This window comes from Girardinichthys multiradiatus, chromosome 1, assembly GCF_021462225.1.
Source record: "Girardinichthys multiradiatus isolate DD_20200921_A chromosome 1, DD_fGirMul_XY1, whole genome shotgun sequence".
Taxonomy (NCBI): domain Eukaryota; kingdom Metazoa; phylum Chordata; class Actinopteri; order Cyprinodontiformes; family Goodeidae; genus Girardinichthys; species Girardinichthys multiradiatus.
In genome coordinates this window covers 11499897-11521415 of record NC_061794.1, presented here as the reverse complement: position 1 = coordinate 11521415, position 21519 = coordinate 11499897, and the positions used below count along the sequence as shown (strand labels likewise).

The 21519-nt window shown below is 39.5% G+C and overlaps 1 protein-coding gene across 1 annotated transcript in view; it reads right to left on the bottom strand.

Annotated features, from left to right (window-relative positions):
- ctnnbl1 (catenin, beta like 1) overlaps positions 1-18416 on the bottom strand; it is a 94473-nt gene extending 76057 nt beyond the window's left edge. The window contains exons 1-6 of the mRNA XM_047362895.1: positions 18269-18416; positions 17111-17344; positions 13513-13619; positions 13175-13314; positions 10450-10547; positions 4520-4613 (exon numbers count right to left, since the gene is read on the bottom strand). Of these exons, the coding sequence (XP_047218851.1) occupies positions 4520-4613; positions 10450-10547; positions 13175-13314; positions 13513-13619; positions 17111-17344; positions 18269-18298 (703 nt within the window). The 5' untranslated portion in view covers positions 18299-18416. The remainder of the gene's footprint in view (positions 1-4519; positions 4614-10449; positions 10548-13174; positions 13315-13512; positions 13620-17110; positions 17345-18268) is intronic.
- Positions 18417-21519: the final 3103 nt, after the last annotated feature.

Sequence of the window (21519 nt, the reverse complement as noted above, 5' to 3'; positions counted from 1 at the left end):
AACCTTGAAAACTGGCTCAGAGTTTATCTGTTCTTTCTTTCTAGGTGAAACAACTAAAGGAGCTACAGGGGTTGGACAATGAAACTGAAACACCTGGTTTTAGACCACAATAATTTATTAGTATGGTGTAGGGCTTCCTTTTGCGGCCAATACAGCATCAATTTGTCTTGGGAATGACATATACAAGTCCTGCACAGTGGTCAGAGGGATTTTAAGCCATTCTTCTTGCAGGATAGTGGCCAGGTCACTACGTGATACTGGTGGAGGAAAACGTTTCCTGACTCGCTCCTCCAAAACACCCCAAGGTGGCTCAATAATATTTAGATCTGGTGACTGTGCAGGCCATGGGAGATGTTCAACTTCACTTTCATGTTCATCAAACCAATCTTTCACCAGTCTTGCTGTGTGTATTGGTGCATTGTCATCCTGATACACGGCACCGCCTTCAGGATACAATGTTTGAACCATTGGATGCACATGGTCCTCAAGAATGGTTCGGTAGTCCTTGGCAGTGACGCGCCCATCTAGCACAAGTATTGGGCCAAGGGAATGCCATGATATGGCAGCCCAAACCATCACTGATCCACCCCCATGCTTCACTCTGGGCATGCAACAGTCTGGGTGGTACGCTTCTTTGGGGCTTCTCCACACCGTAACTCTCCCGGATGTGGGGAAAACAGTAAAGGTGGACTCATCAGAGAACAATACATGTTTCACATTGTCCACAGCCCAAGATTTGCGCTCCTTGCACCATTGAAACCGACGTTTGGCATTGGCATGAGTGACCAAAGGTTTGGCTATAGCAGCCTGGCCGTGTATATTGACCCTGTGGAGCTCCCGATGGACAGTTCTGGTGGAAACAGGAGAGTTGAGGTGCACATTTAATTCTGCCGTGATTTGGGCAGCCGTGGTTTTATGTTTTTTGGATACAATCCGGGTTAGCACCCGAACATCCCTTTCAGACAGCTTCCTCTTGCGTCCACAGTTAATCCTGTTGGATGTGGTTCGTCCTTCTTGGTGGTATGCTGACATTACCCTGGATACCGTGGCTCTTGATACATCACAAAGACTTGCTGTCTAGGTCACAGTTGCACCAGCAAGACGTGCACCAACAATTTGTCCTCTTTTGAACTCTGGTATGTCACCCATAATGTTGTGTGCATTTCAATATTTTGAGCAAAACTGTGCTCTTACCCTGCTAAATGAACTTTCACACTCTGCTCTTAATGGTGCAATGTGCAATCAATGAAGACTGGCTACCAGGCTGGTCCAATTTAGCCCTGAAACCACACACACTAAAATGACACGTGTTTCAGTTTCATTGTCCAACCCTTGTACATCCATTAACATTTACTTTTCCTTCCCATAGAAAGTACTCCTGGATCAGTGCTTCTGTGTTCTTTTTGTGTCTCTGCTCTGTTCTCTCAAACCCCAGTCGGTCGTGTCAGATGGCCGCTCACACTGAGCCTGGTCCTGCTGGAGGTTTCTTCCTGTTAAAAGGGAGTTTTTCCTCTCCGCTGTCGCTACATGCATGCTCAGTATGAGAGATTGCTGCAAAGTCAACGCCAGTGACTGTCCACTGTTGCTACATGCTCATCCAGGAGGAGTGAATGCTGCAAGTCACTGACTGGATGCAATCTGCTGGGTTTCCTTAGATAGAAAAACTTTTTATCCAATTTGAATAAAAAGTTAACTCGGACTGCACTGTTCAATTGTTAGGATTAATAGGAATGTATGTACCTGACTGTTGTGAAGTGCCTTGAGACGACATGTGTTGTGAATTGGCGCTATATAAATAAAACTGAATTGAATTGAACTACTAGGGGAAAGAAATGTCTGAGATCAAAGATATCGAATAAATACACAAACTGCTTGCCGCACTGCTAGAGCAATGGATACATTCCAAAATACTTATTAGACAGTTATTTGGTTATTGGTCTACATTTCTGTCAAATAATTCTGATGATTCTTTAAAATAACTTTTTCTAATAAAGTTTGCTGTCATTTTAACATTATTTGCAACTTACCGCTTTGCTGTGTCCATTATTTCCATAGACAGAAGGAACTGACCCCTTAATCAGATGAAGTCTTTCAGCAAATCCTTGTTGATACTGGTGGAGGTTGTTGAAGGCACTCGTTCTTTAGGTGCTTTGTGCATGCAAAGAGGAATTTCCCCACTGATGTAGGAACATTTCCATGAAAAATAAAATGTAACCAGGTACTTACAAGAGGTTCTGATGCTGGGGGATGGTGTAATGAATTGTGTGGGTTAATACACCCAACAACCAAACTGAACTTATCATCTTTCAGCGTCGGCATACTTGAGCTTGGACCACAAACTCTGTTTTATAGTGACTGCTGACACACACAGTGCATCAGAGCAACTAATTTAAAAAAATGATAAAAAGACCAGAATTCAACCACAAATCTCTGTTTGGTGCTACTCTATTCAAGAAGCCATCATACATACAGAATTGATAGATGACCAGTGAATGATATGTCTGGATTAAAAGTCTCAGATCTCTGCAGTTCTTTCAATATTATGGCTTGGACTTTGCTCTAAAGACGAATGTCCCATTTTGGGACATATGAGGAACTGACCACAGCTGGACTGGGGAGAGAGATTTCAATAACGAGAAATTGTGTGAGCCCTGTATTTCAAACGTTCATTTGGTCAACAATATTAAAAAAGAGTGGACATGCTCCTAAACCTCAAAGAATACAAATCAGGTTGGTCTAGCCCTGCTTTATGATGGGGAAAAGGACTCCAACAAGGGTTTCCTGCCAGTCCCCTCTCCAAACCTCAAATAGTGGCTCATGCGCTGCTTGAAGGCACCACTCTTCCGTGTACTTATGTTTCTGATTTAAACAAAGCCACGTCTATCAAATGTTCAGAATATTCAAGCAAGCTATTTTTATCCATTATGCAGTAAAGCACTGAAGTCACTGCAGAACTTGCTGTGTGTCGTGAATGCCCCAGATTTCTCAGATACATGCCTCTCAAGTTTTACATTTAAAATCACTACATATGCATCTGAGGTCATTTAAACAGTTTTCATACTTCTCATATGCATGTCATGCACACATGCAGTACTGGTAAAAACCATTGGACAGTGCAATTGATTGATTTTAGCAGAAAAAGGGGGAAAAGAAAATACTTAAAGTATTACTTTACTTAATAAATAAATAAATCCAACTATGAGGAGGAATACAGGACTATGTCTTAATGGCTCAACAAAAATGCAAGAACCTATCAAGTGTTTTTAAGATATTTATATTATACTTGGCATTGCTTTGAGAGTTTTTCACAGGACATTACTAAACAACTGCAACAACATGGAATCTCCATGGAAACAAAAAGCCCAGATGACACGCACAAACCTTTGTGGGGAGAGACTACACCACTGCAGTGCTGATGAAGATATATTCTGAGCTCAAATAGTGAATGCACAGCATAGGTTAAACAAAAAGAAAAATGTCTAGAAGGTAAATAACATATGACACAACGAATAAAACAGACTCAGTGGACACGCTGTCAAAAAACTACATTGTAATACATTGTAATGTGCATTTCTCTGGGATTCAGTTCAAAACCAATGCCTCTACAGCATGTTTGTTCACGTTTGCACAATATAAATACATTGATGAAGAAAATCTGTAATTAAATTAACCCACAATAAATATACTCCCTGAATGCTTAGCCCTGCTAAACATTTTTGCACTAGTGTGGGCAATAAAGGTTCTATACTAACACAGAGACCACAGGAATTCATTGGATTCTACACTCATGTTCAAATGGATAAAATCTGAACGGAGTGGGAAAAGGGAAAACGACCATGCGTCCATTTTTTTGCTGTACTCACATTAGACAAATGATGCCCAGTGTGAATAATATGGTGTACCCAAACAGAGAGCCACTGGTGACAAAAGCCTTTGCTTTAAATTAAAAATGCATTCATTTCTGAACTGTAAATATGAAAAAGGGAAAATAAATCTGAAATCATGAGACCAAAAGTGGAGCCACAAAGAAAACTTGATATCATAGTATGAAAGATCCACTGGCACAAAGGAAACCAACAGATTATTGCATTTATTTGCTCCTAATGCTGCGTTCCTGGAAGAAACCAGATAAGGGTCGGAGTTATAAAGTCGCTGAGGTAAGCCTCACCTTTTACTTTTACTGTTTATGGGGAGTTCCCTATGTAATAAGCTGTGTTTCTTTCTGTTAGGACATAAACACTGGCAGAACCCCAAGAAGAAATTTGGTGGAATTTTGTATTTTATTTTTATTTATTACACTTTCCCTATAGGTTCATGGACAATGTAATGCATAAGTAGGTAATATTCTAAACACAATACAATGTGAACAAAATGTCTTAACTAGACTAATTGCCCTCTGGAGACAATAGGTTGAGTTAAGATTTGCAGCAATATGTAAATTTGTTTCTACATTATAAATCCAGCATATGGTGACAAGTGTTGCTTGTTCACAGTAGAACACCGATGAACACTTTCTTACCAAGCGTGTTGTAGATGCCATCAGCCTCTTCCTTCACTTGTTCATCCAGCCGCTCCATATTCTGCACAAGCAAAGCCACCACCTGACCCTCCAGCTGCACACAAAGATAAAGTGAGACATTTTCTACAGCAGAACAACATAAAAAGTTTATTTGTGATAAAAAGTACAATAGTGAAACTCATATTTTGCAGGTTGTCAACCACAATAATGTAGTTCTGTAAAGATGTAACCAGGTTCCTTTCTCTGATCCTCAGATGTCACATAGAGCCTCAGCCTCTCCTTGTTCACTTCCGCATTTTAGCTAAATCCACTCCCTGTTCAACGTCAAAAAACCTTTATGTGTGGCCTTTTGCCATGCCGATTGTGCCACACCCACTCATGCTCAGTGGTTCATTGCTCTCATCATGCACTTAGGTCTTAAAACAAATGTGTTATTCTGTAAAAAACTGTAGTTTAAGAAGTTATTGGGATCCTTCCAAAAGTAATACATGTCTCTTAGGTTCAAACAACCCTAGCTCCAGCTGTATGTGGACAGGTTTTATAACTGCAAAGGTCTTAGGCCTTGTCATAACATAAAGCTATGTTCGTATTTGAGGCTGTGGAATGGAGTAACATATTAAGCTTAATTGGAGCCTCAGCAGCTCAGTTACAGATCTTCTGCTCCAACTTATGATGTTCGGTTGTTAATTACACAGGCTCGGATACCTAACATTGCTTCTATTCATTTTAAAATATTAATAAACACGCCTAATATAAAATTTATCCAGGTTGTCTAATAAAAAAAAGAAAAAAAAGAGTCAATCATCACACCCAACATTGGGCCTATAAAACTGTGAATGTGGTGAAGGATTTCATTCTGACTGGATTTAAGCTCTATAACTGGCTTTTTAGTATGACAGTAATTTCTAAAATAATTCTTAAAACAAACTTTACAAGTTCATGTATTTTTGCCCGGATGCCACATCATTGTTTTATTCAGTGATACATAAAAAAAGCTTCGAGAGAAACAATGAGGAAAAAAATGTAGAGGAAGACAGAAATAACAGAGTTATGTTTCACTTTAAGGTCAGGGTGTAGGCAGAGGACGTTTGGACGTTCTCAGAGAAGCTGTGACAGGAAGCAAGTGTTATCAGTCAAGTCGAGATTGGAGTTACAACCAAACAAAGATTGTGGGTTGCCAGCGGGTTGGATGAAAGTACTATTACAGATGAAAGAAGATGGACAGCCGAAGCAGATTTATACGCCAACAGAGACCGCCCTGAATCATTTTGATTTATCTTATCAAGGATAACACCTGGCCTTCTGGCAGCAAGGACACCGGAGCTGCAGGCGTCACAGCAACACGGAGGAGACAAATGGAATCAACCAACCAACCCCTGCTGCCCTGAAACTGCATCCTTTCGAAGAAGCTGTAAAGAACAGTGGGTTTATGGGGCGCTCCATTGGATGGTAAATGGACTGCATTTATATTATGCCTCCACGTGGAAAGGCTGGCAAAGCAAGCTGAGCTGCTCTCTTACCCACTGTCATGAAAGGAACCACTGCAGTCACATGCAAACCGTAACATGTCGAGCAAGAATAGTTGACCCATTTGAGCTAGTGTCTGATTAGTCCTGTTAGATGATGGACAACTAACAAGTCGGCAGAAAATACCACACAACCCGTTTATAGACCATTATAACGCTGACTCAGCATCCTCATTAAGGCAAAAATCAGATGTCATTGCAACACCAAGGTTGATGAAAGGTTCAAAGCAGCACCATTACTGCTCAGATCTACAACCAGGTTTTTAGTGCAGGACTGAAAAGGCATTCGCTCCCTTACAGATTTCTACTGTTTTTGCTTTCTTGTCACTCTGAAAATACTACAGATCAAACAAATTTTTAACATCAGACTGAGGAATTTTGGCTGTCTCTTCTTTGCAAAGTGGTTTTCATTTAGCCACATTGGAGGGAACTCGATCAAGAATAAACTGTTTTAAGGTCAGCCCAAAGCATCGTAATTTAATTTAAATTCAGATTCTGACGAGACCACTCCGAAGCCATCTTCCTGTGTTCTTCAAGTGTGCTTCAGATCATTGTCCTACTGCATAACCCAATGCACTTCAACCTAAAGTCACGACCTGAGATTCTCCTTCAGGATTTTCTGCTCCAGAAAAAAGGTCACAGCTGTATCAATTACAGTAAGTTGTCCAGTTCCTGAAGAGGCAAAGCAGACCCAAACCATCACACTACCACCACTGTGTGGGTACCTTCATGCTTGAAAACTTTCCAACGTAGCTGAATTAAAAAGAAAACAACTATTTGACAGAGAAGAGTGGGCCAAAAACATGCTCCACAGCGTCAGCAATTTCAAAAACTCATTGCCAAGTATCACAAAAGCTTAATGGCAGTTATTGCCGCCAATGGTACCACAATCAGCTACAGGGGTTGGACAATGAAACTGAAACACCTGTCATTTTAGTGTGGGAGGTTTCATGGCTAAATTGGACCAGCCTGCTGGCCAGTCTTCATTGATTGCACATTGCACCAGTAAGAGCAGAGTGTGAAGGTTCAATTAGCAAGGTAAGAGCACAGTTTTGCTCAAAATATTGAAATGCACACAACATTATGGATGACATACCAGAGTTCAAAAGAGGACAAATTGTTGGTGCACGTCTTGCTGGCGCATCTGTGACCAAGACAGCAAGTCTTTGTGATGTATCAAGAGCCACGGTATCCAGGGTAATGTCAGCATACCACCAAGAAGGATGAACTACATCCAACACGATTAACTGTGGACGCAAGAGGAAGCTGTCTGAAAGGGATGTTTGGGTGCTAACCCGGATTGTATCCAAAAAACATAAAACCACGGCTGCCCAAATCACGGCAGAATTAAATGTGCACCTCAACTCTCCTGTTTCCAACAGAACTGTCTGTCGGGAGCTCCACAGGGTCAATATACAGGTCCTTCTCAAAATATTAGCATATTGTGATAAAGTTCATTATTTTCCATAATGTAATGATGAAAATTTAACATTCATATATTTTAGATTCATTGCACACTAACTGAAATATTTCAGGTCTTTTATTGTCTTAATACGGATGATTTTGGCATACAGCTCATGAAAACCCAAAATTCCTATCTCACAAAATTAGCATATCATTAAAAAGGTCTCTAAACGAGCCATGAACCTAATCATCTGAATCAACGAGTTAACTCTAAACACCTGCAAAAGATTCCTGAGGCCTTTAAAACTCCCAGCCTGGTTCATCACTCAAAACCCCAATCATGGGTAAGACTGCCGACCTGACTGCTGTCCAGAAGTCCACTATTGACACCCTCAAGCAAGAGGGTAAGACACAGAAAGAAATTTCTGAACGAATAGGCTGTTCCCAGAGTGCTGTATCAAGGCACTTCAGTGGGAAGTCTGTGGGAAGGAAAAAGTGTGGCAGAAAACGCTGCACAACGAGAATAGGTGACCGGACCCCGAGGGAGATTGTGGAGAAGGGCCGATTCCAGACCTTGGGGGACCTGCGGAAGCAGTGGACTGAGTCTGGAGTAGAAACATCCAGAGCCACCGTGCACAGGTGTGTGCAGGAAATGGGCTACAGGTGCCGCATTCCCCAGGTCAAGCCACTTTTGAACCAGAAACAGCGGCAGAAGCGCCTGACCTGGGCTACAGAGAAGCAGCACTGGACTGTTGCTCAGTGGTCCAAAGTACTTTTTTCGGATGAAAGCAAATTCTGCATGTCATTCGGAAATCAAGGTGCCAGAGTCTGGAGGAAGACTGGGGAGAAGGAAATGCCAAAATGCCAGAAGTCCAGTGTCAAGTACCCACAGTCAGTGATGGTCTGGGGTGCCGTGTCAGCTGCTGGTGTTGGTCCACTGTGTTTTATCAAGGGCAGGGTCAATGCAGCTAGCTATCAGGAGATTTTGGAGCACTTCATGCTTCCATCTGCTGAAAAGCTTTATGGAGATGAAGATTTCATTTTTCAGCACGACCTGGCACCTGCTCACAGTGCCAAAACCACTGGTAAATGGTTTACTGACCATGGTATCACTGTGCTCAATTAACCTGCCAACTCTCCTGACCTGAACCCCATAGAGAATCTGTGGGATATTGTGAAGAGAACGTTGAGAGACTCAAGACCCAACACTCTGGATGAGCTAAAGGCCGCTATCGAAGCATCCTGGGCCTCCATAAGACCTCAGCAGTGCCACAGGCTGATTGCCTCCATGCCACGCCGCATTGAAGCAGTCATTTCTGCTAAAGGATTCCCGACCAAGTATTGAGTGCATAACTGTACATGATTATTTTAAGGTTGACGTTTTTTGTATTAAAAACACTTTAATTTTATTGGTCGGATGAAATATGCTAATTTTGTGAGATAGGAATTTTGGGTTTTCATGAGCTGTATGCCACAATCATCCGTACTAAGACAATAAAAGACCTGAAATATTTCAGTTAGTGTGCAATGAATCTAAAATATATGAATGTTAAATTTTCATTATGACATTATGGAAAATAATGAACTTTATCACAACATGCTAATATTTTGAGAAGGACATGTATATGTCATTCCCAAGACAAACTGACGCTGTATTGGCCGCAAAAGGAGGCCCTACACCATACTAATAAATTATTGTGGTCTAAAACCAGGTGTTTCAGTTTCATTGTCCAGCCTCTGTATATTTTGAATTTAAGATGAAAAACCTTCTTTGTCTGTAAATATGCACCATCCAGAACTCAAGTGGCATTGCTTTAGCTTCACCTGGTTCAAATTCTGTAAAAAAAAAAAAAAATCTCCTACTAAGCTCCTTTTGCTATCCGATTATTAATCTATTAATAGAAAAAATAAAAACAGTCGACAGGTTAATTGATTAGCACAAAAATCGTTAGTTGCAGCCCAAACCTGCATACATCAAACTTGTATCCCAGTGAAAGCTTCAGATGCACTGCTGAACTTTCTTGGCATTTTCAGGCTGACACTCTCACAGACTGAAACGATTTAAAACTCGATTTAAAAGAGAACGCAAACAAACTCTTCTAAACAAGATTCTTTCTGGATCATTGAGTTTAGGACAGACCCTTTAAAGCTACACACAACAAATCTCCATTTATACCAAATTCAGAATTATAACTAATAGTTCAAATTAACGAGGACGAGTGTACTGATGTTACAGAAGGCTTCAGATAACACAAGATGACAATGAAGTCAGAAAATAAGACAAAAAAAGCTATGTCTATGTGAAAGATGCAATCACTCAGAGCTGACTGATTATCCACAGATGAAAAATATTCAACCTGACAGCTCAAATGCCCAAGCTTGAAGCAGTCAGTCCCAGCGGTAAGGGACAAGCCACAGCATCTCTGAGGAAAAGCCGCAGTGACACCCATGAAGAAGTAGCCACTCAGTTCCTTTCTCCATTCAAAGCTATAACCGCACATTACTGCAGTTTGACCTTTGTGTGTGTCACTGTAAATGTCAGAAAACATAATGAGATATCAAGAGTATTGACGTCCCGATGAGTGGGTGTCTCTTTGGTTCACAGACAGTATAACAGACGCATGGATGAGAAAGCTACAAAACCATTATGTAGGAAATTTATTAATGAAACAAAGCTAGAGAGGGATGAACGCTATATGAATGGAGTAAGAACTGGACAGGGACAAATAATAGCTGCATGTTATGCGGGATGAACATATCGCACATCTAGGTGTGCAAACAGGCGTTCAAGCAATAATAAGCTTTCTAATAATAAGATAAAACTCTCAAAAAATGTAAATGTCTGCATGTCAATGAGAACCAGTAAACGACGTGCTATGTATTCATTAACAATGACCAAAAAAATCCATTTTCTCTGCCTAGTTTGGACCCAGAAGCCCAGAAACTTAAGTATTGATCCACCAAGAGTCGTGTGATGACTGACATCAATTCTAAACTCACCAGAGCATCAATGAGGACCTCGGCTCCCTCCTCACTCTCATGGAGCGTGTCGATGTCTGTAAGCTCCTGCAGGAGGTCCACCACAGCTATGGCAACATGTAGGTGACATTTAGGAAAAAAAAGACCGTACTACTACACCCTTTTATCATCACATTCCTAGCGCAACTTTAAAATGATTACATTGAAATTAACATTTCTAATTCTTACAAAGTCTAGAAGCACAATTATGTAGGCTTAATATCTGGGTAACTTGCTTTCAGAGGCAAGGCTTGGTTCAACTGCAGAAACGCATAAGGACCCTCTGCACATAATTTGAAGTTCTAAAACTATGGACAACTATGGGAAAATTCAAAAAGAGGATGGGCTCTGATGTCCAGTATGTTCTGAAGCCAGAAAACAGATAAACCCATAAGCCACCTTACTTATAGCTTGGGTCTTGTTGGATCTACTCTCAATGAACACAACTGGGTCCCTGGACCTGCTTTTCTCAACGTTCTGTCTCTCATCTCAGTGGACGGGGGCTCTCAGCAACATCTGCTTAACCTGACCTCAATCTTCTTTCTCCAAGAAGAACAAGCTACAGGCAACAGAGTAAAGTGGGCCGTCTCTTTGCTATTCAGAACCAAATAGTAAAGCAGTAGGAAAAGTGATCTTGCTGAATAGGTGGCAATGGTCTCTAAAGGTGTGCATGAAGGCAAAAGAAAAACCAAGCTTAATGGAACTTTAAAAATTAGATGGTGAACAAAACTAAAAAAGGCATGGTGAAGAAATGTTTAGAGGTTCCAAACTTTATCAATCTTTTTCGATAGTTCTGGTTCTTTCTGTATCTTTCAGACCACCACTTTCTTCAACGTTTGCCCCATCTCATTAGACAGGCATTCTAAAACAAAGACTTTTTCCAACCTCTAGTTTACGTTTCCAAAGCGAAAGATCGTTCCAAAGCAAACCTAAGATATTATGGGCTGGTAGCAGAACTCCATGTTAAGGTAATATTGAGAGCTAAAACAAAGTTTAGTTCTTTAAACCTTAAAAACTTCTACGTTCTAAAGTAGTTAAATAAAACAATTCACTTTAAAGTTAATTTTTTGACTTTCATCTAAATGGAACAAAAGGTGATTCCATCTTGGTCAGAGGAGTGAAAGGTATGAAAATGCATGCCTCCATGCGCTCAGATATATTTAGAAAATGACAGATTTATGACCATCTTTCAATGCTACAGTTCCCATTTTTGACATTCTTTTGAAATGTTTTCAACTGCTATTTATTAAGGATTCCCATTAGTACGATGCATATTAAACATAGTAATTACAATAGAAAAAACAGTATTAAGACTAGTATTAGAAGCCTAGTTTACAAAACTAGCCATACTTGATGATTATTTGCCTGTAAACCAATAACTTTAAGAAGTGACTGCCTTTAAGTCTTTCAAATTGTTAAACAATTTGACCCATTCATCTTTTCAATGGTGCTTCAGCTCACTGAGGTTCACTGATCTCTCTAAAGGGTCCTCTGTCTGGATTTTAATTGGTCTTGGGTTTGGAATTAAACTGGGTCACAGCAGCACCTTCGGTCTTTTCCTTTTCACCCACTCACTTGTGCTCATTATCCTGTTTCAAGTTCATATTACAACCAGCCTTTAGGTGTTGACTGGATGGTCTCACATTTACCTCCAGAATAACCTGGTATACGGATGACTTTAGGTTCAACCGCATGGTGCTGAGGCCCAAATCGTTGCCCTTTGATTTCTTTGCATAACAGTAGGTATGAGGAGTTTGAACCGGTGTGTTGGGTTTGATTTTCACCTAAAGTGGAGCTGTTTCATTTAAATTCAGTTTCACAAACATATGCCATGCTGCCACGACAGAAGGTTTCTCCTGGAGACCGACTATAGTTTTAGAAGCTTGAACAAGACAGTTGAGAACTACATAATACTAGAGGTGCACTGATTTTACTCTCTTTGAGAACTATAGGATATAAGAACAGCATTGAAAACAACTTATTTCTAGCCTTGCTACTCTGAACAGTTATTAATTGTTTCTATTACAAGCAGAGGCAACATAAGTCTGTGTGACATTTTACACTGGCTAGCATTTTAGGTTAGCAGTTGGCACATTTACAGCGACTGGTAATCCAGAAACAGCAAGCTCAATGTGCATTTTCTAAATAATATGGATCATTATCATAACAAGAGTTCGAAAAGGGTGCAAATATTTCCAAACCCAGAATATTAAATGGTAGAAAGCTCAGAAGGATAAACCAGAACTCTGCTGTACTCTGATCAGTCTTCCTGTTATCTTATATCTCTCTCTCTCTCTTTCAGCCTACATGAAAATGTCTTCACATGCCGTATAAAACACAGTATCCTTGTAAACAGCATCTTGCATCTCTACAATGTTGTCAGTGCAACCTGGCAGCACTCAGGGCTGATCAAGCTGAAAACCAGCCAGCTCTGGCACAGTGGTGGAGCGCGCGGCACCATGTATAGAGGCTTCAGCCCTCGACGTGGCTGTGCCCTGGTTCAAGTTCCGGTCACTGCAACCTGTGCTGCATGTCTTTGCCCTCTCTTCACCCTGTTTCATGTCTGCCTACTTTAAGAAAAATGACAAAATAAAGGCCACTAGTGCTGCAAAACAAATCTTTAAAAAAGGAACTCAATAGAGGTCAACGACACTAAAGTATGACAGTAAAAACCAGCATGTCATTCAAAAACCAGTCAAAAGGATATCAGTGTTTTCATGACTAAGAAGGCCCAGCAGTGAGTGGACGGCATTAAGCTCCACCAGTAAGTGGTAGAGATCTGGCATCGTTGCGATCACGTGCATTTCTTGAATGATGTCATTCAGGTCTAGCTCCGACTCCATAAACCTGACCGAAAAAAAACACCAATGTTAGCACAACCTTCAGTTTCTGTCAAACTGGATCATATTACATATGATAAATTTACACATTTAAATCATAACTTGCAACGTGAGGCACAGTATAAAACAACCCAAAAAAGAGAAATAACTTTTAGGAAACTTAAATATAAAGTGAACCAAAATGCAAAACCTATAATGGTCTTACTTCTCTGGATTGTCTGGAAACTTTATCCTCAGTTCCTGGTTTTTGTATGACCTTTTCTCAAAGGTCAGGATCATTTTCTTCACTGAGCTCTCGTCAACCGGCTCCGCCTGTTTGATTAGTGCAGAAGTGGAAGAGTGAGAAAGAAAAGGTGGAGAAAAAAAGGATTTTATTGAAGCAGCTGTTGCAATAGCAAAGGAGCCATCAGGGTGACCTTAATTATGTGAGAGGAGCACTGGAGTTTTTTTTCCTATCTCGGGGATATTTCACTGAAAAGGGAATCCATTTAACCTCCTGGTGGCTTAAAAGCCATAAATTGCTGTGCAGATAATGACCAGTTAGGACATTTCAACTGCCTGACATTATGGACCAATGCAGCTCTTCGCTCTGAGTACCTCTTGACAGAGCGAATCTTTGAAAAGGGTACAGAGTGGGATTATAGGAACCTAATTATAAAAGGTGCACTTTTCAAATGTCCTACACATGATGGCATCGGTAACACTCGAAATCCTACAGAAATTCTCCTGGCAGAACCTTTTACATGTGGCTATTTTAGTATTTTAGGTCATGACTGAAAAACAAGCTGCATTAAAACATTTAAAAGCTATGAAGGTTGGTTTGTGATATAAACAGACAAAAGACCGATATTTTTGAGGGCATCATACAGCCAAAGAAATTTGGAAAAAGAGGATAAACAATAGTTTTACCTCCCACCCCAAAGCTTCCTGTGCATTTTTCATAACCAAAATGCTTACTTTTCCAGACACTCTCAGCCTTTTTTGACCTATTTTAAATTAAAAATACTAAAGTTCACTATGAATTTACAGCAGGTATTTCTAAAGAGTACTACATACAAAACTTGTACAAAAGACAGACAGTAAGGAAGGTTGGGGTGGGTGAATGGATGGACTGACAGCAGGCAGACTGACTAATGGATAGACAAAGGTGTGAAGTGATGGATGGGCGACGAATGAATGGACGGATGGACAAACATGTGGACGGACAAATGAAATGGGGCAGGGAATAAAGTTTTAAATAACAAAAATTTCTTCTTGATAGTTATCCACGCCATAATTATCGAATTCCCTACTTTTCCAGACCCTGTAAGGAAAGCTGGAATCCTAGCCACATTTTGACACAATAAAGAACATGTGGGAATCGGTATATTTTGTGATTAAATTAAAGTGAAAATAAATTCAGAAATATCAACCAGAAATGCCTGCAAATTAGAACACACTAAAGACATATTTTGGATCCGATTGGATGCCGTTACCCTCTAAACATACACAACACATACAGTTTAACTGCAAAGTTTCTGTGTTGATGTACATACAGCTAAAAAGATTTGGATAGTCAGTGTAGTTGGTCCGGTTCAGAAAAGGTAACGTAGTTTAAGAATTACAGATCTCGTCAAAAGGATTCGTTAAAAAGATGAAAAGCGTCCAGCATTGTGCAGGAATTCAATCAGATGACAGAAACATAATCTTTATTTTCTGAATCTGTGGCACTGGCTGACTGAAGTTGACTTTCAGCTAAGGCAGTAAGTACAACAATTATTTATCATCAATTCAACCACATCTAATAATATTCCAACGTCTAGCATATCTCTCTGCTGTTTGCCAATTAAATAATGTACTGATTTTAATGTACTCGTCTGGAGAAGGTTATCTATTCAATATGAGTTTCTGTTGATCCAGGAAGATTAAAGGACACAGAAAACGGACTTTTACATTTAAACTTCCTCAGTTTAATCTTGAACTTTTTAAGAGACAATCCCCGGAGCAGTTCGAACAGATCGGAACTGAACCTGAAGTAATTTTCCTTCATGTTCTCGATACGGTCACAGAATCCAGTCAAATTCAGGATTTGTGCTTAAAACAGAGGTGAAATGAAAGATGTTGCACCTAACCAAAATATGCTATAAATACAGACCCAAATCTCTTACACAGTGTAGATGTCTTGTGAAAAAAATACCTTTGAAAGTACTATCAGAAACCTTTAATTTCTTAAAACTCTCCGTCTGCTGAATATTGATTAAATTTAAATCATTAAGAGACAACTAAGCAAAACCAAAAAAAAAAAACTAGGATCAGAACAAGGCTGGAAAGATAACTTGAGAAACTGGAGTCATTCGATTTAAAGATAAAAATAAATCCTTGATTGTAGTTATTGTGTTTCACCAGGACAAACATCTCCGTCACATCTAAAATGTTATAAACCCAGTCTGTAAACACATCAACAAGTAACATATTCTCGGCGGCCTTTGTTTGGACAAAGAAAACTTGATTTGGAATCCCTTTATTGTTTTTAAGTATCAATGGTTTTAGTCCCATCTGTTTTAACCTTTCAGCCCCTCTGGACTCCTCTGAGAAAGGATTTTGCTGGTCCCTAAAGGTGAAACAACAGTCCTATTTATTTATTGCAGGCCTCATCTTTGAGCGGCCTTCCAGTAGATCTGGGAGAAACTGAAAATGTTGATGGGTTTAAAAGCTAAAGAAAAACGTGTTTAGCCCGCCTTTCACTTTTGTAATTGTGTCTTATCAGTTTTTTTGTTTTTTTTATTAAATGTATAGTTTAGTTTTATTGTACATTTATTTAGATTTTAGCTCCATTTTAGATTTCATCAGAAACAAAAAGATTTTATTTTTCATCTCTATTTGTCTTTTGGATAACGTACATTTTCATTAGTGCTTTCTCAATGTTTTTATTTATCCCCTGTGCCTTCTCATTGCCTCAGTTGTTCTAGTTGTCTAACATTTCTTTACTTACTAACATAGTTTGGCATTCTCTGGCGTGATTGTTGATGACTGTATGTTTTTTTCTTATTTCCACTTCTGTAAAAGCACTGTTATATTTCATTGTAGAAAAATTGCTCCATAAAGTCTGATTTGACTGTCAAAATTTGCTTGTTGGACCAACAAAATCTAAATATATAAAAACACATAGCATAACGAGCCAAGACAAGTCGATTTTGGACAAAAGTCAAGTGAAAATATTGTAAAACATGTTTGTTGTGATGCCTAAATTAGCTGAAAATGGTAGTGTGGAATCACCATCAACTTTGCTTTGAAACAGGATTCCTCACACAGACACAATCCATCTTTACAATGAGACCAACAAGCAGATGCAGCTCATGTACAACCTGGGGTACAGAGTTTGTGAAATAATAATGTGACCAACACATGGAGCGGGCTGCTCAGTTAGATACCTAACACAGCCTGATGCATGGAGGTTCTTATGAACACTTCCTAATTGTGAAACAACTATGGATCGATGGGATGTGCTTGATTAATGAAAACCATCAACTGCTGCAACTTTATGTCAGACAGCTACTGGTCTAAAAAGAAACTGATGTATTTTGCCTGCAAACACACACTGTGTAAAGGAGGTTTTATTTGATTTACTAAGGTGTTTGTTCATTGTTAGGCATTAAAACTGGTGAGTCATCAAGTTTTTATCAAATTCTTGCATCAAGAGGTCAAGAACTACTATAACAGGTTGTGCTTTGCTTCTCTATGAGTTACAAACAAGCAACATAAAGCAGAGATTCCAGATGAAGTTTATGTCAAATAATATATGATTAAATAGTAAATTTCCTCACCTCAGGTTCTTCCTCATCCTGATCCATCAGTTTTTCCAAGATCAACTTTTTGTCTCCAGTCGGCTCTTCCATTTCCTTCATTTCAACACCTCCTTCTATTCCTCCTCCCATGTCTCTGTATCTGGCTGCCTCCCTGGCTCCCACACCTTTCTGCTGCTTCCCTGCTCTGGAATTGTCGTCTCCTCCTGCAGCTCCTCCATCCTCTCCCCTCAGGCGCTTGGCTCCTCTGTCAGGCTGAAAGAAAAGAAGATTTACAGTTACACACACACACACACATATATATATATATATATATATATATAATATCCAATATTGGTTATGAGCCATTACAGCAGTATTAATATTAAAAATGTATCAGTGTATCTGTAATTTTTATAATTTATGTGGTTAAAGAAATTCTGAAATGTTCCAATTTGCAACACCAACTTAAAGACACAAATTTTGGATGGGCATAAAAAATAAAAAGACAAAATCTGATTGATTTTATTAATACAGTACTAAATGGTCCAGATTAATATTTCTTTTTAAAGCTCTTTAAACTGGTTTTTCACTCATTTTCAGTTATTAGGCCAGACAAATATTTGTTGTTTAGTTTGTTCAACCAACTGATTCTGACTCATGAATCAGGCACATATAAAGGCTCCCAGAGCCAAAGAAAGAACCACAGCAACACACCAGAGACAACCCAGGTTTCCTTTGAAATTGATTCAGAAAAAGAACTCTATAGCTACTGATCAAGACAACTTTAAAGAGTTAAAAGGAAGGCTGATCATAGGAAGCAGAGTATAAAATATTTAAACAATGCTCTACATTTGTCGACACTACAAATAAAGCTTAAAGATGTAAATAGAATCAGGGTAACCTAGTTGATTTGTACAAAAAACCCTCTTTTGAACCTTTGTTGTACTGCGACATTTTTAAGTTAATAAGTTCATGTTTAACGTTCATATTTAAGATAAAGAATTCAATTGATCTATGGCCGTGTTAGCTTTTAAATTAAACATTTATAGCCTGATATATAAACAGAAAGATGTAAATAACGATTCTAAACAAGTCTGCTATCCAATTTGTAACTTCGAACAAGGCTGTTGCCTGCAAACAATTCAGAGGGATAAATCAACTAAGCAAACCTACATCCGCTATAAGAAGAATACATACCTGATAGTTCAGAAGCTCTCCGACATCCATTTTTCCTGATTACAAACCTGTAACGTAAATCAACTGCGTTTAAAAACGAAATTCTGCACTACCAGCTTTTTGGCTAACAAGCTGCGAACTGAAACATGCCTGCCGTAAAGCGTCACTCTCTCTTCACATCTTATCGTAAACTGTTATTTTTGTCGTAAAGCGCGGTGAAAAAAACTTAGGTTTTCTTTTTCGCTATTTTGGCAAAGAATAAGTTCATTCTTTTAAAAACAATTTTGTTATTTTTTTCTTTTGTTTATCTGGATATCATATTGCTAGATAAAAGTGAAATAAATCTGAAAGCCACATAAAAGCCTAATTCTGATAAGGTAATTCTGAATTAGAATATGGAGCTAAATTGGGGCCATAAAGTTTGTTCAAACGAAAAAAATTTGAACCTGAAAAATAAAAGTTTGTTCAAACGAAAACATTTTGAACCTGAAAAATAAAAGTTTGTTCAAAAGAAAAAAAAATTTATCTGAAAAATAAAGGTTTGTTCAAAAGAAAAACAATTGAACCTGAAAAATAAAAGTTTATTCAAAAGAAAAACATTTGAACCTGAAAATTTATTTTGAACCTCTCCTCAAAAAATGTGAAAACTGGAAAAAGTTTTGCAACTGAAAAAAAAAACTGCTGTGAAACTGGAAAAAAGTTCAAAACTACTTTTCAGATTCAAGTTTTTTTTTTTTCGAACTTGCGGGTTTTTTTTCGGCTTCAAATTTTTGGCCCTGTTTTGGCGTGGGGGGCGGGGCCTCGGATCACAGGGTGAGGAATCATGACTGACAGCTCAACACAGCGGCTGAACAACATATTCCCAGCTGTTGCATTCAGAGACCGTGGGAACTGGGAATATCTGTAATACATCATCAATATTCTATATATATGTGATTAGTTTGGAAAGATAACTTGCTTCACCGATAGAAGCAGCTTACGTGAATACACGACGCGCATCTCAGAGGACAAAATATGATCTTGACAGATTTGCACAGCATTTTAAGTCCGTGTTGGAGATTTCCCATGCTCCCAACATCAAGCAAAAGAACCGCTAGACTAAGCGGCAGGAATGAAACCAGATGCAAAACGAGCCGGTATTTTCCGAATATCCCTGCATAATCAAGCCTGGACTTGTTTTCACAAGGGCTGGACTCGGGTTTCGGTTAAGTAGCCCGGGCTTTTTTTCTGATCTCCGCTCTTCATTGTCAGCTCAGCTGGCCGCCATGCAGCGCATGTTTATGTGTTACAAATCAGCTGGCCGCCAGTGCGCAGCAGAGCTGATCTGGCTGACTGGAGCAGAGGAGAGGTTTGTCCGAGCTACCGCGCCCTGTCAGACCTCTCGGAGTTTCTCCGATCCTTGGTCCCCAGAAGCGATCAGACGCTATCTAACACTGACTCTTAAAGGAACGACTCTCAGTTTCTAACTTTCAGCCCCTTTAATCTAAATTAGTCAGAGGAATGATTACAGAGATCAGCACTGAGGCTCCTGTCTCGCACCGTGAAGAGCCCAGAAAGAATGTCACATGTAGTTTTATATATGGCACTCCGATGCAATGGATGTTCACTCCCTCAGTGTTTATCAGTAGACTATGTGTCACCATTATGGTGTCTATCTGGTACGTTGTGTAGTAGCGGGTGTCCATCCTTAATCTAAGTGTGCTGCTGCATTCTAATCAAACCAGTTACAGCCTACTCCACCATCAAACCCAGTGCCCCAGCCACAGGTCATTCATGACAAACCTTGGGCCATCTATCCTTGTACTGTGTCGATGAGCATTCTTATCCTATTCTAACAAAAAGGAAACATTAGAACTTATGCTTTATATCATTATGGTATAATTGGGACAATGGTCCAGAAAAATATCAGCACCCCAGAAACTGTTACCACTTGCGTACTTGATGTCGCGCTTGCCCTGTGTCTGTGCAGGGCGTGGGCCGATGGTTCAGCTCGTGGGCCGGTGGTTCACGGGCTGAAGTGAACCACCGGCCCACTAAGCCAGCGGTACACTGGAGATTTCCCCGGTTGACCCGTATGCCAGTTTGGCCCTGGCTGTGAAAATACCGGCTCGTTTTGCATCTGGTTTCATGCCGCTGCTTAGTCTGGTGGTTCTTTTGCTAGATGTTGTGAGCAATCTCCAACACGGACTTAAAATGCTGTGCAACTCTGTCAAGATCATATTTTCTCCTCTGAGATGCGTGTCGTGTATTCACGTAAGCAATCACATATATATAGAATATCGATGATGTATTACAGATAATCCCAGTTCCCACGGTCCCTGAATGCAACAGCTGGGAATATGTTGTTCAGCCGCTGTGTTGAGCTGTCAGTCATGATTCCGCACCCCCGTGATCTGAGGCCCCGCCCCCCACGCCAAAACAGGGAAAAAGTTTGAAGCCGGAAAAAAAAATCTGCAAGTTCGAAAAAAAAAACTTGAATCTGAAAAGTAGTTTTGAACTTATTTTTTCCAGTTTCACATCAGGTTTTTTTTCAGTTGCAAAACTTTTTTTTTCCAGTTTTCACATTTTTTGGGAGGATGTTCAAAATAATTTTTCAGGTTCAAATGTTTTTCTTTTGAACAAACTTTTATTTTTCAGGTTCCATTTTTTTTTTCTTTTGAACAAACAATATGGCCCCAATTTAGCTCCATGATAGACTGAATTAAAATGTTTTGACCTTGTGATAAATCAGCTCTAGTTCAGACTGATTTAACTTAATTAACCCTTCGTCACTAAATGCAGACCCATTAATAGCACAGTTTGTGATATGTGAAACCTTAATTCAATTCTTGAAAACCAAAAAGGGGAACATTCTATTATTTATATGTTTACTTATTCGTTTTAAGCGGTCACTTCAGATCTGGTCCATTTCAGCAAGGGAATTATGATACTTTATTTTATTTGTAAAAGTTTTAAAAAGTGCTATACCCAAGAATCACATTTGTTGCAAAACGCATGTTTCGAGATAAGAATGACACCTTTTTTTTAGAAAGGTTCCGCATCTTGTAATTGTAATTAGGGTTTCTGTATAAACCAATCACGCATAACATTATAACCAACTGCATAAAATGTGATGCACCTCTTTTGGAGCCAAAACAGCCCTGACAAGGCATGGATTCCCCTAGATTCCTGAATATTTGCTGGTGTATCTGGTACCAGGTTTTTAGCAGCTTTCCTGTAGCTAGGAGCCAGGGGTTCCATCAGTCTCCATCAACCAGACTGTTTTTGTCTGT